Below are 18,152 nucleotides of genomic sequence, written 5' to 3'. Positions count from 1 at the left end.
TTTTAATTTTGTAAATAATTAATACTTAAATAAAAGTTATTGTAATTTATAATGGCAATAGCTTAAACGTTTGTAAATAACTTTTGTGAAGATTATGTTCAGTGTATTTTATTGTGACGAAAATCCAAGAACATTGCATTTGCACCTAAACACACACAGAGCCACACACATATAGATGTGGTGGTGGTGGATCTGGGGGATATGGTGGTGGTGGATGTGGTGGTGGATGTGGTGGTGGTGGATGTGGTGGTGGTGGAGGTGGTGGTGGAGGTGGTGGTGGAGGTGGTGATGTGGTGGATGTGGTGATGTGGTGGTGGTTGTGGATGTGGTGAAAGTGGTGGTGGATGTGGTGGTTGTGGATGTGGTGGTGGTGGATGCGGTGGAAGTGGTGGATGCGGTGGAAGTGAAGGATGCGGTGGAAGTGGTGGATGCGGTGGTGGATGTGGTGGTGGATGCGGTGGATGTGGTGGTGGTGGATGCGGTGGTGGTGGAAGTGGTGGTGGTGGATGCGGTGGTGGTGGATGCGGTGGTGGTGGATGCGGTGGTGGTGGATGCGGTGGTGGTGGATGCGGTGGTGGTGGATGCGGTGGTGGTGGATGCGGTGGTGGTGGATGCGGTGGTGGTGGATGCGGTGGTGGTGGATGCGGTGGTGGTGGATGTGGTGGTGGTGGATGCGGTGGTGGTGGATGTGGTGGTGGTGGATGTGGCGGTGGTGGATGTGGTGGTGGATGATGTGGTGGTGGATGATGTGGTGGTGGATGTGGCGGTGGATGTCATGGTGGATGTGGAGGTGATGGTGGATGTGGATGTGGTGGTGGTGGATGTGATGGTGGATGTGATGGTGGACGTGGTGGATGAGATGGTGGATGTGGTGGTGATGGTGGATGTGGTGGTGGATGTGGTGGTGGATGCGGTGGATGTGGTGGTGGATGCGGTGGTTGTGGTGGTGGTGGATGCGGTGGATGTGGTGGATGCGGAGGTGGTGGTGGATGCGGTGGTGGTGGTGGATGCGGTGGTGGTGGTAGTGGTGGTGGTAGTGGTGGATGGGGTGGTGGTTGTATTGGATGTGGTGGTGGATGTGGTGGTGGATGTAGTGGTGGTGGGTGTGGTGGTGGATGCGGTGGTGGTGGATGTGGTGGATGTGGTGGTGGTGGATGTCATGGTGGATGTGGAGGTGATGGTGGATGTGGTGGTGGTGGTGGAGGTGATGGTGGCTGTGGTGGTGGTGGTGGTGGATGTGATGGTGGATGTGGTGATGATGGTGGATGTGGTAGTGGATGCGGTGGTGGTGGATGCGGTGGATGTGGTGGTGGATGCGGTGGTGGTGGTGGATGCGGTGGTGGTGGTGGATGGGGTGGTGGATGTGGTGGTGGATGTGGTGGTGGATGTAGTGGTGGTGGATGCGGTGGTGGATGCGGTGGTGGTGGATGTGGTGGTGGTGGTGGATGTGGCAGATGTGGTGAATGTGGTGGTGGATATGGCGGTGGATGTCATGGTGGATGTGGAGGTGATGGTGGATGTGGAGGTGATGGTGGATGTGGTGGTGGATGGGATGGTGGTTGTGGTGGATGTGGTGGTGGATGTAGTGGTGGTGGGACTGGTGGTGGTGGTGGATGTGGTGGTGGTGATGGATGGGGTGGTGTTGGATGTGGTGGTGGTGGATGTCATGGTGGATGTGGAGGTGATGGTGGATGTGGTGGTGGTGGATGTGGAGGTGATGGTGGATGTGGTGGTGGTGGTGGATGTGGTGGTGATGGTGGATGGGGTGGTGGAGGTGGTGATGGATGTGGTGGTGGATGTAGTGGTGGTGGTGGTGGATGCGGTGGTGGTGGTGGTGGATGCGGATGTGGTGGTGGATGTGGTGGTGGATGTAGTGGTGGATGTGGTGGTGGATGTAGTGGTGGTGGTGGATGCGGTGGTGGTGGTGGATGCGGTGGTGGTGGTGGAAGTGGTGGTGGATGTGGTGGTGGATGTGGCGGATGTGGTGAATGTGGTGGTGGATATGGCGGTGGATGTCATGGTGGATGTGGAGGTGATGGTGGATGTGGAGGTGATGGTGGATGTGGAGGTGATGGTGGATGTGGAGGTGGTGGTGGATGGGATGGTGGTTGTGGTGGATGTGGTGGTGGATGTAGTGGTGGTGGGACTGGTGGTGGTGGTGGATGCGGTGGTGGTGATGGATGGGGTGGTGTTGGATGTGGTGGTGGTGGATGTGGCGGTGGATGTCATGGTGGATGTGGAGGTGGTGGTGGATGTGGTGGATGCGGTGGTGGATGAGGTGGTGGTGGTGGATGGGGTGGTGGTGGATGGGGTGGTGGTGGTGGATGGGGTGGTGGATGTGGATGGGGTGGTGGATGTGGATGCGGTGGTGGTGGTGGATGCAGTGGTGGTGGTGGATGCGGTGGTGGTGGAAGTGGTGGTGCTGGTGGATGTGGCGGTGGTGGATGTGATGGTGGTGGATGTGGCGGTGGATGTTATGGTGGATGTGGAGGTGATGGTGGATGTGGTGGTGGATGTGGTGGTGGTGGTGGATGTGATGGTGGATGTGCACAAACATGTCAGCAGTTTGCGAATCACACCCTTGAAAACTAAGCAGTGTTCTTTCCTGTGTAATAGACTTGTGAATAAAAGACACACTCCGTAAAAGGTTAACTTAAAAAAGAAAAAAATGTATGAAATCTTCATTCTGAGTAGAAAGCTTGCAGATGTAAGTAATTGCATAGATTGTTCCTGCTTCACTACTTTGGATGAGAGGTAAATGTTTATTGCTATGGTGTGAAAATTATCGGACACTACAGAATTTTTTTTCGGTGAAGGTGAGGGCAAACAGGGCAATTTTACCAGCATGGATGAAAGTTGAAAATTAAGTACTTCACAGCACCTAGCTGGAAAAAAATATCTTCATATCCTACTACAAATTTTTTCGAAGGGAGGCAAGAATGACACTTTAAAATTAAGCAGACATTTAACTTTCTAATCAGAGCTTTCCATTCTCCATGATCCATGCACGAGTAGCTGTTCCTGTGAATATGTTTACCACAGGATTCTGGGACATCGAGCCCTGGTTACATAATGGGTTAAAACAGGACTACAAATCCCAGGATGCAAAGCAAACACCTGCACTGGATGGGGTACTTGGGACTCTTGAGAGCTCAGTTTATTTGATCACATCTCATATTACTGTTTGCAATGCCTTGAGGAGAAAAACTTAATTCGCGAACTTATCTTTCCCTCAAGGGGCCGATCACAGGCAGCCGGTGGAATGGAAACCTGCTGAAGATTTAGTTAACTCTGCATTGCTATCTGTTTGAAAGTTACACATGTATGTACGTATGTGAACCTATCCGCAAGGCAGCAAGGGGCCGATCACAGGCAGCCGGTGGAATGGAAACCTGCTGAAGATTTAGTTAACTCTGCATTGCTATCTGTTTCAAAGTTACACATGTATGTACGTATGTGAACCTATCCGCAAGGCAGTGGAGCAAGTCTTCCCTACATTTAGTGAGAAATGTGCCAAAGTCCAAAGAAGAGCTATGAAAAAAGTGATTTAGAGAAGAGTGATTTATAGAAAGTGCTTGTTTGCGAATTTACAGGAGTACATTGCAAAGGGAGCGGAGGAGGCGGATCGATAGAGCTCGCCCCTGTGGGATCTGAAAGAAAATATACGAGACAGGTACACCGTCTTGAATAAATGAGGTTTTCAGAACCCCTGAACCACGAGATAAAGAGGACCCGTGGTTTCAGGAGACAAGAGTGCGTTGTAAAGCATAAAACCATCACTGAGCAGGGACAATGACTGGACAGGAGTTTATTTAGTGTTGTTCGGTTTAGTGTGCGGAACAAGAGCTAATAGACGAACAAACTACAACATGGGAGGGATAGGGGATGTTTTCACGCATCCATGACTAACCGGGACAGAATCAGCACGAGGTCAGGGGAGGGGATGTGCAACAGTGCCGGCTAGCAGCCAGGCTTTGCAAACGAGCAAGGAAGAGGCAGAAGATGCTCTGGACAGACCAGGAAAGGATTCGCAAACATTATGCCTGGGGACTAGAATTGCTTCGCTGAACTGAGAGAACAGCACGCTTCCAGGATTGTCACATTGAGCACTCTGGAGGCTCTCGGCAAACCCGCAGCCACAACATCACCAGGCTAAAGACAAAGCAGCACAGAAAACAAGAAAAGTAAAAAAAACAAGGAGAGACACGAGAGTGAAAGTACGAGGAGAAATGCGACACGGCGGGCAGGGGAGGGGGCGGAGTGGGGAGAGCGGTATGAGGGTGTGAAGCAGCAGGGGCCTGAGACGCGGCCGCCTTTGATGTGGTAATGCGAGGCAAGCGGCTGGTGGCATTGTGCACGCGCTTTCACATGCACTGGAAGAAATCGCCTGGGAATCGCCTGATCTCGGTAAGCTTTGTTTAAGCCCCTATATATCGAGCTCCCGCTCTCAATGCGCATGCGCATTGAGATAGGTCGCTCGACCTAAAAAGGAATTGAGAAGCAATTGAAACAATTGACAGAACAGCATCAGGCTACTTCATCAACTTCGATGATTTTTCTGAGGATCCAAGTGAACCTGAGGAACAGCCAACAACAAAAACTTTTAAAGACAAAGCAAAGGAACTTTTTCATCAACTAAAAGAAACCTATCTGATATCTCCATGGATTGAAATTTGGGTGGCACTAGGTGTATTCGTCCTCATACTTTGGCTCATCATGGTACTATGCTTGGGACATTTCATTGAGGGAAAATATGTTACAATGGACACAGCAAGTCAGAAAATCAACTTGGTCCTAAAACCACACAAGTCTCCACACATCGAGAAAAGAGAACTTTCTTCAGTAAACTTCACAGCCAATCCTATACCCGGTGGGGTAGCATGGGACAAAACGGATTACGAAATCTATGGTCCGGTCGAGCTCCTGAAGTATCCTCATCAATTCAAGATTTCATTGAGTGACTTTGTAAAACCAAGCACATTCGCTGATGATTTGGACTTTGAAAGTATTAATGATATGATGTCAGATCTAGTGATGTCAGCTAAATTTACAGAACATGATTATTTACAGGGTTCATCTAATTATGACCAGATGTATTGTTACAACCACTATGGTCACCATTATCTGCATAAATCTGCTCAACCTAGAAATGTTTTTAATTATAACCAATGGGAACATTGTGCTACTCCGCCAAAAGGCAGTTCAAAAACATTTTATGAAAATTTTTCTTATTTCTCAGGGTTCAACCCAAGTGATGCAGAAACATTTTATTTCAAATTGTTAAATAGGACAGGAATGAAAACCATGCTTACAAACACAAAATTAATCTATTCAGAGACATTTTTTGAAAAAATGAAAACATTCGGTTTTGATTTCTGGAACAATAATATTGAAACAAAAACGATCTGCGGTACAAAAGATTGGCAAGTGCGAGGTATAGAATCATTATTTAGAGCCTGCATGATCCCAGAACAAATTATATTCTTGAATGATACAATTCAACAGACAACCTGTCTTGGCCTAGCCAAAATTAAAGACTTAAACAAACCATCTATTCCAAAACCAACACCTGACAGTAATAGCACTACAGATGTTGAGATAGACGTATCCCATATTTTAAACCAAAACAGAACGAATCCTGATTGGAAAAAATGGTTGATCTGGCCCACAGACACAAATAACTGTCAAGATAGATTCCTGAACAAAATACAGGGGTTCACATTGACCAGGCCAGACCCTAGATACTCCCAGAGACAACATCCAGGGATTGTAACTACTTACAGTGTAGGGAAACTATGCCTCGAATGGCTACATACATCCACACTGGTTGAAATTAAGCAACACTTGACTTTACTTAAAGAAGGTGCTGACTTGCGTGATTTCATTATGGGACCACGCAAACAGCGTCAAAAACGTTTCATAGCGGCCTCTATATATGCAGCTTACAACGAAGCTTGGAAAGAAACTCAAATTGAGACAGCAGAGAGAATACGGGAAATTGACCGTGTTAATTTGGAAAAATCACTTTCTGTTGTAGACAATGGGTTAATGACTGTCTTCCAGAATATATTCACTGGACAGTATTGTATCATCTGCAATCGATATAATAGAGCAAGACTTACTGATGTTGCAACACGGTCAGTCCCAATTACGTTCTATTGTACTGCTTGGCTGGACGTTACAAAATCTGCGTTCAGGCTACGTGCCTTGGCGTTTAATCAACACAACGTCATTATTCAGTATCTTTAACCTTACGGATACACAAATCAGCTTGGCACAAAAGGGTGCTGATTATACAATTCTGAGCATTGAAAAACTTGAGATTGCCATTGACAATGTCAGAACGACCTGTCATTGAATGGATAATACACGGAATCATAACTATTCCATTAACTACTTTCCAGTTTCGATACTGCCAAAAATATATACAGGCAGGCCAGTATGAAAGGTTGGGTAAAGGATACATTAAGTCAACATGGAACTTACCTTATATACACACATGTTACAGTAATAAAGGACAGAGTGTATTTCTTAGTGGTAATAATTGTGAAAAATCACTAAGTGGTATACTTCTGTGTCAGGGTATAAGTTTACATGGGGCCTGTGAGGGGACTTCAAATAACCTTTCATGTCACCAGTTCGGCACACCTGCAACGCAAATAGAACCATTCTTTAAAAGACTTTCTAACGGGAGTTACATTCTAATTGTGGATCACAGATGTTGTGGCTTGCTGCCAGGAAAACCTTATCTAGTAAGCGTGAGCTCCATGGTCACTTGTTGTGAGAGAGTATTGCTTCCGAATGAAACTCCAGACAGGGAGGGAAAAATCTGGCCCAGTTTGAACATCTCTTCTATTTGAATTGATACTTTAAGCAGAATGAAGACTGTGCTCCTACAGACGCCAACTCATTTGACGTCATCAAAAGAAACGTATGATCTCCAAGTTGCAAGGACAACGGGTGAGATACATGCATTGTTATCAACAAATTGCCCCCTACACTTCGCAGAAATGCTAAACGAAATCTTAAACATTTCTGATACAAGTGGTATCGCGAGTGTATTTAAGACCGTTTTTTCGGGACTGTTGACACCATTCAAAGCAGTCCTGGGTATTTTTCCTAATTTCGTCCATTCCATCTTTGGCGGACTTCCACTCCTGTTGGGACTAGTAGCAGGCATTTTATTTTTGCTACTCTTGCTTCGTTATGGCAAGCCATGTCACAGACAAGACTCCAGCAACAATGAAAGAAACGATCCTAGCTATACGCTACCGGGACCGCATAACTAAAGTCCTTGGATTAGCCCGGCTACGAGATCTGAATATGACCTGGTTTCTTTCGTTCAGACCCATATGGCAGAATTGGGTTATGCCTGTATTGAGGTGCATGCTATGCGGCGAAGAATGCGTGTTGGACACCTGTCTTACACTACAATCAGAAGTACCATTGGATGCAGATACTTTGTTGGGTCCAGTAAAGGCTCATGCATTGTGCTGTCCCCAGCGGCTACCTATCCTGATGACGGCATTCGTGGAGACTTCACCACTACGATTGAAGGGTAGTGAAGTACAGGATGAAAGCAGCATCAACCAGGTACGACCATCTGTAAGCAGTTCTGATCAAACCATCACTGAAAGCGAACATGCTCATGACTGCATGATAGCGACATTTTCCAACTTGGTCAAACTTTCACCAGAAGCGGTAGACTGTTTTTTCGAGAGTCTGTCTGAAATGATGTTTTCACCAGAACAGAGAGAGTGATTTTAAACGAAATTGCACACAGCGTTCCCTGAACTCTGAATTTGGAAAGCGACTGTGAACTATTTTTTCTCCTCTCCCCTGACAAACTGGAACTTTTTCAAATCCAAAAATACTTCCCTTTTTGCACTTATCTTCTGCTTAAAGTAAAACTATTCTTAGAGAACAGAGCTTCTATTTTTAGGAACTCTAGAAACATTACATTACCTCAACCTCTAGCTTATTTACAAGTGATTGTATTTATATGTGATGAAGTTGTCTCGCACTTTTTCTTCTGTATTAAGAGCCATTTCATGTGTAATTTTCGCAAATCATTCATGCTGATTTAAAATGTGCATCTCTTTTTTGAATGATTATACTGCTTGAATGCATACAGTACCTATACTCATTTCGTGTATTTCGCATAAGCCATTTTTCAAATGCAAAGAAAAAATGTATTTTGGGGTGGTTCAGTATACACATGCACTGTTAGTTATGTTTACTACTGCTTAGGTTAGTAAATATGTACATAAATGCGTGGAGTGGGTGTAGTGTGTTTATATAGGGACCTATATCGATACTTCTATTTCTGACCCTTGTCCGGTTAATAAATCACTAATATCCATACAAAGGCACAGAAACCCGCTTTCAGATTAAGTCATAGCGCATGCTATCACATTAAGCAAGCACTATTCCTCCAGCCCCCTAGAAAGCACACCGAGTTCTCAAAACAAACCAAACCACCAGCAGACCTGGGGGGAAATCCCCCGCAGCTATTGTTTTGATTTTGTTCGAGAACTCCTGTAAAGAATGTAAGAACGACAGTTCTTATGACATCCTTACTGACGTTTTATGTCCATCCTTACGTCAAACTCTGCACCTTTCAGGTATAAATATACCGACGCTGCCCTAAGCAAAGACACGGTGGTGATGAGCTTGGAGCAGCGCTACTTGCCGGAGAGCCCAGCTGATGCAGGAAGCCCACGGACGCTGCCCCTCCCATTTGACGCGCTGAGAGAGACGCTGTCTTTTCTCCTGCCGAGAACTCCAGCCTCCGGTGTTTCCGGCTTGCCCTCGCGGGTAACTGGGATACAGAGTCCTGAGAGAGAGATACCAGCCCTCCTGCCTTCTAAATCCCAGGTACTGAACTGACTAACCCCTTACAGAGAATTCTTGAGTCAGACTCTTGGCAAAGCAAACTTAACTTAAACTGCTACTTATTTACTCCCTCCCACGTATTCGGCTTAGGTCAGGTACACCGGGGTAGGCGTAGTTAGAAGCACCAGTTGAGTACGATTAGTCAATGTATATATGTATGTATAACTTTTATCCATTTTAAAGTATCATATGGCTAAGAAACCATATCAATGCTTTTACAGTATTATTTTATAATCCTGCTTTTACTGTATGCACTTTACTTAACTATAAGTATTGCAATCATAGCGATTCATTTCTCTTGTATGAGAAAAGAGACTGATCAATAAATAACACCTTTTTTATTGAACACGCCCGTCTCTTCCTTTTCTCTACAATCTGGTTAAACTAAGTATGCACGTACTGACTGAGTAAAATAATTGTCTTTTGTTTTCACACGACTCTAGAGATATACTCTTGATTAGGGAGAGCAAAGTTGTCATGTTCTATGGTTGTCAGAAACTAAATCCCTTCTTGTCTATCCAGGGAGGTTAAACTCCTCCTTGCCTATTCGAGAAAGTTTCTAGTGAACTCTGAGCTAGCTGGCACACAAAACTTTAAGTCTAATATCGTCAGAAGAAGACCTAGTTAACCTCTGTCCTACGTCTATACTATTGAAGATATTATTCCAATGCGCAGAGCCTATTGGGATAATAGGAACTACACTACAAGCCACGAACCAGATAAGACCTACTGCTCAATGCAGTGTGCTTTAACTTTGGCCCTTTGAAAGGGTCTAGTGTAAAGCTTATAGATCAGACCTAATTATTAAGGCTAGCCTCACTTCAATTAAGTAAATTAAAGTCTGTTCATTTCTACTCAGCATATTTATGGCAGTCCTGTGCAGACATATGCAGCCTACGCCAAATGTGGAATGAGCATTGCATTCGATTGAGTTTGTTTTCGCAGTATGATTTTGTAGATGGACAAACCCTCACTTGTTACAACACAGATTTAAAATAATTCAGCTGGGAGTATCCACCATGGTTAGACCAGCCTAAGAGAAACACATACAGAGAAAGCAGATTAGTTTGTCAGCCCCATTCAAGTTTGCTTGCTTTCTGGCCTGCTGCAATAAGGTGTGCCGCTTCTTTGCTCCTCTAACATGAAAAGTACGTCCTCTTGTGCCTGTCCAGGTAGCTGTATACTGGGCTTGTCCCCACAACAGATAATTGTATTGTATACCCCTATTGGGACAGCAATGCCCCTTGTGATGCTTCAAGGAGAATGTGCTTCTTCTCGAAGTTCCCCAAAGTTTAGGAGCCTTTTTAATTCCACACAAAATATAACTATTTGAATGGCGAAGGCCAGTGACAGCCTACTCAGACCACAATTGGACTCTGTAGTTTGAAAGGAGCACACCATAATAACCCCACCTTATTTTTTTTTTAGTAGGGTGCGACTACTGCCTCTTAACTGACCTGGGAAATACTAGGAGTTGATAATACTGGGAGGAGTAGACACCCTTTTCCTGTTCAATTCATACAGAAAGGGGCCTACATGGGAGGGAAGTGGATGTGCATGTGACTGTCCTTTCGGCTACAAGACCCAGGAATCCATTTTGAATCCTGTGGAAGAGTGATTCATAAAATTGGGGAACGAGAAAGCTTGCCAGATAGGATGAAGACTGGAGGCAAACCCTAGAACATTAGTGAAGACCAGGGAGTGCAATATGCTCCAATACAAAGAACGAGAGAGAAAATAGCCACTCTGAAATGCAATGCCGGACTCTGCCCTTTTACCAACTCCATTTTTTTGTAGAAGTGTGCACAGATGGGGTTATGTATCAAAGAAGTGAGGGAGAGGAGCTACGCTGCGAAGCAAGATGGCCGCATAAGCTCCCGGCTCCGCCGACCTCTGCCGGCAGCTCGGATATCCTGCTTTCTATCCTTTCCTCACGCCGGACTCCCGTGCACATGAGGTGCTCCTGAGTCCTGCGGTGCAATCCCGGAATTTCCAACTTACCGGGTGACGAATATATGTCGTGTTTTCTTCTCGGCCTACTTCAGGGCTGAAGCCGGGGCCTCGATTTCTAGCCCATCCGGGTTAGAGTTGATCAACATCGGCTGTGAGACCAGGGTTGCGTCCGGTCTTCCGAACTCGGATCATACTTGCATTTACGATTGGCTACTCAGTAACCGGCTTACGCTAAGGGCACGGTGCAGTGATGCAAGTGCACATGGGTAGCCGCAGTCGGGGGTCCGATGCCCGGAGACCCTGCTGGGGGGGCCGGGGTTGACGGGCTTGGGCCCCGCGAGCAGCGAAGGTGTCGATATTGCCAGTTTTGAGAGCGCCCACTGTTGTCATCGGCTCCGTATGTGCCTGGTGCCTCGGAGTTGTTCCTCTCCGGGGTTCGAGTCCTGCTTCGTCACTTCGCGGGAGGTGATGGAGGGGAGGGACAACACACCAACGTTGAGGTCCGTAATGGCCGCCATTGGGGCGCTCCACTCTCAAATCACCGTCATGTACCATCAGTGGTCTGTAATGCTGGGCAACGACTGTCTGAGACCGGACGACCACACACCGACATGCTATCAGCAAACTGTGGTTCCCGTGGAGTACTCTGCCTACCATTTTGAGGTCCCCGTGCGGAAGCCTGATTCAGCCCATTTTGATGGCTCTGGCTTCATAGATGGCGCACCTATGATCATCGTCAGCTTTCCCTGCTCGGACCCTGCTCGGCGGAACATCGTTGCTAAAGGTCTTGATCGCCACAAACAGTTCTTCAGTGACTACCGGAGAGGTTTGCCATTCTTCTTCACTCTTCCTTGCCGGTTTTGTGGTTGTCGCAAACTTATATCCTGTCTTCGATCCGATTTCATTGACTTGAACTTTTATGAACGCTTCAATTCCCTCATGGTGCCTGTGACCTGGGCGACAAGGGCTCTCATAAAGAACCGTACTGGCCAGGGTTGACTTTGACTTCTAGGGTTTGCTAATTTACGTGTTATGTGCCGGGATTGTACCTTATAGTGTAACGGGAGTCGGGTGGTTTTGTTGATGTCCTCCCCAGGCTGGGGTTTAATACGTTGCTTCAAACAGTGGATAATACGTCTTGGGGAGGTCGCTGATGGCAAGGGGTATGGGAGCCCGGGAGTGTGCTTTTTGTTCTCCTCCTCCGCTTTTCTTTTTCTTCCTTTAGGGCGAGTTCCGGGGTGACAGGCATACTGTTAGTGGGGTAGGCCGTAGCCATTACAGGGGTGCAGGGTGGGGGGATACGGGGGGGTTTTGTTATTTTAGTTTGTTTTGTTCTATGGTCCCTTTCTTTTCCTTTCTTTCTTTTCAGGGTGGTTGGCTGTTTATCCTTCAGTTACTTCTTACTCTATAGTGCGTCCATACTAGCTTTTACTTTACTGTCTTCTAAGAGTGGGTTTTCTGGATGGTACTCGCACTAGCTCGTTCGCTAATAGATTATCCTTTACTCCTTGTCTGCCTCTGCTAGGCGTTGCGCTACTACAGCTATATTATTCGTTATTTTCTATTGACTGCAGTGCAAGGTACATCCCCCATTCTCTACTTGCTCCTTCTTATATGGTGTGACGCCTCTTATATTAATGCCACAACTGCTTCTTCAAAAAAGAAAAAAAGAAACCTCTGTATTATCCTGTTTATTGATATCGCATTCTACCATACGCTGTAACTTGCATCACAGCTGGTGCCAGGGCTGTTGACTGATAGGAATTTACTTATTTGATTTGCTGAGTTTACGGCCGGCCCCTGTGGTTGTAGGCCTGTGCTTGTAATACTTTTGAATGCTTCAATAAAGGTTTAAAAAAAATAAAAAAATAAAAAAAAAAAAGAAGTGAGGGAAGTACAACCCCTTTAGGACTATTTACCTTGCAAGACCCACTCAGGCAACACCCGGCTCCACCCACCTACCTGCAGCATTTACAGCACAGTGACATTTAACCAAGGAGCTAGGTGTAAAAAGAAATTATCCCCTGAAACCAGACAACCCATCAAAAGTCAGGCTGGAAAATATACATCTCTAGCCTAGAAACAGAGTACAAATATGTGATGGCCCCTCCCCCAGAACAGTGTTTGAGGCACTTCCCATTCATCAGTGCGAGGCAGACCACAGCTGCAAACTGGAGGGATGGTGCTTTTGGGCATCAGTTTCCTTCTTTGGAAATCTCGAGTCCTGCTACAATTTTGCTTGGACTACACCCGAGAGGGGTTTGAATAAAGGGTCTATCAATGAGCCGAAGCAGGTACTGAAGGTGACCCCAAAATAAGAGCAGCATCCAGTAGTCCAAAGAGGGAAGGAGCTGTGCTAAGAAGCAAGATCATCAAACAAAGAGGTCGCCAGGTGCTTTGTTTTTACCTTCTCCCTGCTGCTTCTGTACCATTTAGTATTCACCTTAGTAGGCCCATGGGTCATCTTCAGCAAATGCTATCCCAGAGTAGAACCCCCACTACCTAGAGGACATGTGAATGTGCAATTTCCTGCATGCCATGACTTGTGTCGGAATGAACTTGAACCGCAGAGCTTCTGCTGAAATTTCCAGCAACCAAAGCATGTTCATAGACCTCTTAAAAATGGCACCTGTGTGACCGGAGGTAAAAATCTGGAATTCTGGTGCACAGGCACTAAGTGACATCTCTAATCGCCTGTTGGGTACATGTAACAATCTCGCCTAAAAATCTAGCATTATGATTTGTTTGGAAATGGCTCTACACCCATTTTAGGAGTTGGTTTGGGTGGGCCCGCATCGCCACCTTCGTAGGTCACCAACAGCTGCATCACCAACAGATGTGGAGGACTGCAACTGGCATTACCCATGGTCACTGAAGCCGCTTTATAATATGTTTTCTAACAAGGGCAGCTTGCAAGCGAAAATCGCTATCCGCCTGCATGTACTGGGTCAGAGCAGAAGAACTGGCTGAAGTATCAGTTGTGGTCAGCACGCATGGGCTGCAATGAATGGTGGAGAGTATAACTGTAAAGAAACGCTAACTAAGCAAATCAATTTAGGAGTGCGCTTGTGTGACCGTAGACGCAAGGGGAAGGGTGAAGCAGAACGGGACAGGTGCAAATTAGTAGAAGGGATACTGCCCAGATTACAAGTTCCAGAGTGCACCAAGACAGTTATTTATAGACGGGAAGAAACTTTGCAAGTGCAGGCTGCATACACCACAGCAAGAGAAATTGTCACGGTTGGGACAACCTTACTACAGGTAGCAGGCACGCTGGGAACACAGTAAGTCATCAGTGCCTGAAGGTTTCGAATATCCCCTTTGAAGCAATTTAAACGGGACCTGTGGAGAAAATGGAATTTGAGGCAGGCACAAAAATAAATAATAAAAAAACAAGGCAGACGTTTACTAGTAGATTTCATTTAGTGTCGGGAGTCATTTTACGACCTAGTGTTTCAAAGGAATTTCTATTATGCCTTGCAATCCATCTCAGGGCTTGCTGCAAGATCAGTACCTTCGTCTTCATGCTGCACTTCACTGTGGGCTCGGAGGTCATCGTGCCTGTGGCGCGAACCCGCAGATGAACTTGAAGAATGGTAGGAATAGGAGGCAGAACTGCCCCGGTCTCTGGACGTAAAATACTTTATATTGTCTTGGTCGGCTGATCCGCTGTCAGATCTACAAAAAACAGAAATAGAGTAGGCTGTAATACTTTTACCAATTAAGTCACAGCTGGGTTGGAGCCACAAAGTTAAATAAACATTGCTGCACGGTCGAATGCCCCAAATCAAAAATTCAGTTTTCATACAAAAACTAAAAGGAAATTATACAAGGGAGGCGGCTGACTTCGGATAGTTTCTTGAAAACGTAAAGAAAGGAAGGTATTTATAGCGTAAACTCACAGGTTCAATTAAAGTGAGATTTTGTAAGTGTGACCAAAGTAGAGAAACCAGTTTTTGGTGAGACTGCTGCTTCGACAAACCTTCGAGACAAAGGCATGAGGCCTTTTAGGTATTCTTATTCAAGGCGCCTACAAAACATACTTCCTGTACATAAAATTGTTTAAGTAAGGCCATGGAAAATCGTTCACGCAATACAATCTACGTGAAAGCCAGCGTGTAACTCGAAATCTAAAAGTCGAGTAGTAGCTATCACCTTACTTGAGTCGATCATTTTTTTAGCAGATCTTTTCAATTGGCACCCCTTTGCCTCTCAAAGCGAGGAAGAGGGGGGAAAACATCTGAACACTGACTCTAGGTCCTACGAGAGCTAGTCGGGTGTCTTCCAGCAGAGCTCCACTCCAGCCTCTTGCTGTGCCTTCGTGTTCTGTCACAATGTCGGCCCTGCTCTTGGTTCTGCTCCAGAACCCCAAGCACGTTCCAAACCTACTCCTTCAGTTACAGGGGCGTGACACGGGCCCCTGTACTGCTGGGCCTTAAGGGGGCCGCACACCTTCAAGTGGGGCATTCAGACGAAGGCCGATTAATATCTGATGGATATGCGAGACTCTCTTTTTGATTCATCACAGTAGTGGGCTCACCTCTATCATCCACTACACAATCTTCCAAGACTGAAGGTAACCTTTTTGTAGTGAGGGCCAGTCTCCAGCCTCAGGCAGCCAACACGACTCATGGCCTAACCATGGGACTCTGGCCAATTTAATGATCTGTAATTTGAATATGCCACACTGAACAGCTTGACTTGCCAATGGCGGTCTATTAAAGTCTGGGTGATGTTAGAAAGTCAAACTGTTCAATAAGATTGCATAATAATTACAGGTTCCCACAGGGTTCTGCAAACTCCGATTAATTACGAACCAACTGCCTGAAGCTCAACTCCGACAAGATGAAGTACTGGTATTCGACAACAAGACATCCCCAAGGGATCCCCCCTGGTGGCTGTCGGAACAAATACCAACACATAAAGACCACGCAAGAAATCTAGGGATCATTCTAGATGGCAAGCTACACATGACAGCTGAGGTCAATACAGTTTGCACATCCTGCTTCCACATCATACGCTGCTGCGAAAAGTCTTCAAATTGTTGCCTCAGAACATCAGACAGACCGTCACACAAAACACTCATCACCAGCAGGCTGGACTAAAGCAAAACTCTACACCAGTCTCGTTAAACAACTCTTACACAGATCCAGACCATCCAGAACGCAGCTACATGACTTCTACTCGACCTCCCATGCCGCACCACACACACTGCACTTCAGGAAGCTTAACTGGCTCCCCATTCACAAGGGCAGCCAATTCAAACTCTTCACACACACATACAAAGCCCTACACAACACATGACCAGTATACCTGAACAGCAGCATACACTTTAATCCGCCCGCCTGACACTTATGCTCTGCCGCACTCTCACTCGCATTCACACCCCGCATACGCAAAAGCAAAACTGTAGGTCGCTCATTCTCCTACATCACACCCAATACGTGGAATGACCTGCCTCTACACATCAAAGCCTCCTCCTCACCGAGTTCCGCAAGAAGCTGAAGACTTGGCTCTTCATATAAGCACCTTGGGACCAAACACATACACATCTTGCACAAGTGCCTGGATACCCTCCCAGGTGATTAGTGCCCAATACAAATCAGCATAATAATTGTCAAAGCAAACAATCTGGGGAAGTTCAAACCAAAAAATAAAGTTGCGCTCCAAACAAGAGTATTTATCGATAAAGGGAAATCGCACATTTCATAATTATAAGATGGAAAAACGTTTAGGAGACAAGTTGGAGAACATTATATATAAAAAAAGCTTAAGAGCTCTTAACTATCTTGTTACTGAAATGGTTTTCAAACTCGTGAATTGTACTTATATCTAGAGTTATTGCGGCTTATCGATCAACATACATTACCTGTATTATACTGGTATTGTCTACATTGAGTTATATTGGCATCGGAACCTTGTTGGTTGGACTGTACTAAAACGTTATTTGTGCTCGAGTGTAAAACAAAAAAATATAACTCACAAAGTCCTTGCTAGGACGCATGACTTATGATGTAGTACTTAATACAGTATGTTTTTAAAAAAAGAGCTCTTAACTATCTTGCCACTGTGTCTGCTGATCCGGGTAATCACCAAAAACTCTTGCGAGTTAGCTATCAATGTGAGAGCTCACCAAAATTCTCCATCCACAAGTGCACGACAACTGCCCCAAGACAGTGGACTGAAGATAGCAAACATTACAATAATATATTAAGTAACCCAAATAATTCCAATTAATGACTAGCCATTTGGAGATAGGACTGACGCCATAAATAGTGAAGACGTTAACTTATCGGAAGGCTCAGGATTGTTGCACTTGTTCTACGGAATGCCTGAACCACACACTGCCAGGCCACCAAAATCCCAATACAATGTTGACTACATACAGGTGGACAGGATGGGGGGGAAAAGCCTACCTGTCAAACTCCACTGTGGCATGGTAAAGGGCTAGGCCAGGTAAAACGACTTTACGGCTTCAGGACATGAGCTAATCTGTAACTCATGACTGGAATATAACCACTTTAAATCTAATAAACAACTTAAGAAAGAATACAGAGCCCACTTTTTCATATAACTACAGGTAAGGCATGCTTTCAAAATGCATGTAACTGATCCCACACATTTTGGAGTTTAACCCAAGGTGACAATGGAACAATTGAGTGAAAAGAGACTATCCAGAATGTACAGAATACAACTAGATCCATTAACAGTCAAGTCAAAGTCAAATGATCTTTATTCGGAGCTTCCATAAAAGTACATACAGTTTAAAACATATTTAAAAAGTGCATAAAAACATATATTATTTAAAGATGTTAGAGAAAAACAAAACTTCCCAATAAAATTTTAGAGCAGCATATATGGCATAAAGTGCATAATACATGAACAAGAAAAGTCCTAATGTGCTTAATGTTTAAATTACAGTTTTCAGTTTATATTCTCCCTGAGATAGTCGTTTACATCCTAGCCAAGCATAAGGGAGGGTCTATGTGCAAAATATGTCATAACAATAAAGTGCAATATGCATTTAATAACAAAATACTGTAGTCCGTCAGGCGAGTTCCATGCTTGCCCTTGATCTCACAGGCTTTTAAAAAGCAACTTACAGTGCATATCACCTCATCTGTTGACAGCATTTGTAGAGTTCTCATTGCCAGGGTAAAATCCCTTTGCTCATATTTGCGAAGGAACGGCATTAAATATTGGCGGGTATACATTTTATAATAACCACAAAAGAAAAAATAATGTAACAAACTTTGTTTCCCACCTTCAGAGCATGGACAATCCAGCTGTTCTAAATTTTTATT

At 45.3% G+C, this 18,152-nt stretch overlaps 1 protein-coding gene across 1 annotated transcript in view; it reads right to left on the bottom strand.

The window, feature by feature from the left end:
- Positions 1-18,152, bottom strand: part of SMG1 (SMG1 nonsense mediated mRNA decay associated PI3K related kinase) — a 1,634,890-nt gene that overhangs the window by 1,507,004 nt on the left and 109,734 nt on the right. The window contains exon 2 of the mRNA XM_078665250.1: positions 14,363-14,526. Coding sequence (XP_078521376.1) covers positions 14,363-14,526 — 164 coding nt within the window. The remainder of the gene's footprint in view (positions 1-14,362; positions 14,527-18,152) is intronic.

This window comes from Lissotriton helveticus, chromosome 10 (assembly GCF_964261635.1).
Source record: "Lissotriton helveticus chromosome 10, aLisHel1.1, whole genome shotgun sequence".
Taxonomy (NCBI): Eukaryota; Metazoa; Chordata; class Amphibia; order Caudata; family Salamandridae; genus Lissotriton; species Lissotriton helveticus.
The sequence above is the reverse complement of the archived record's forward strand: the minus strand, read 5'-3'. Positions and strand labels throughout refer to the sequence as shown.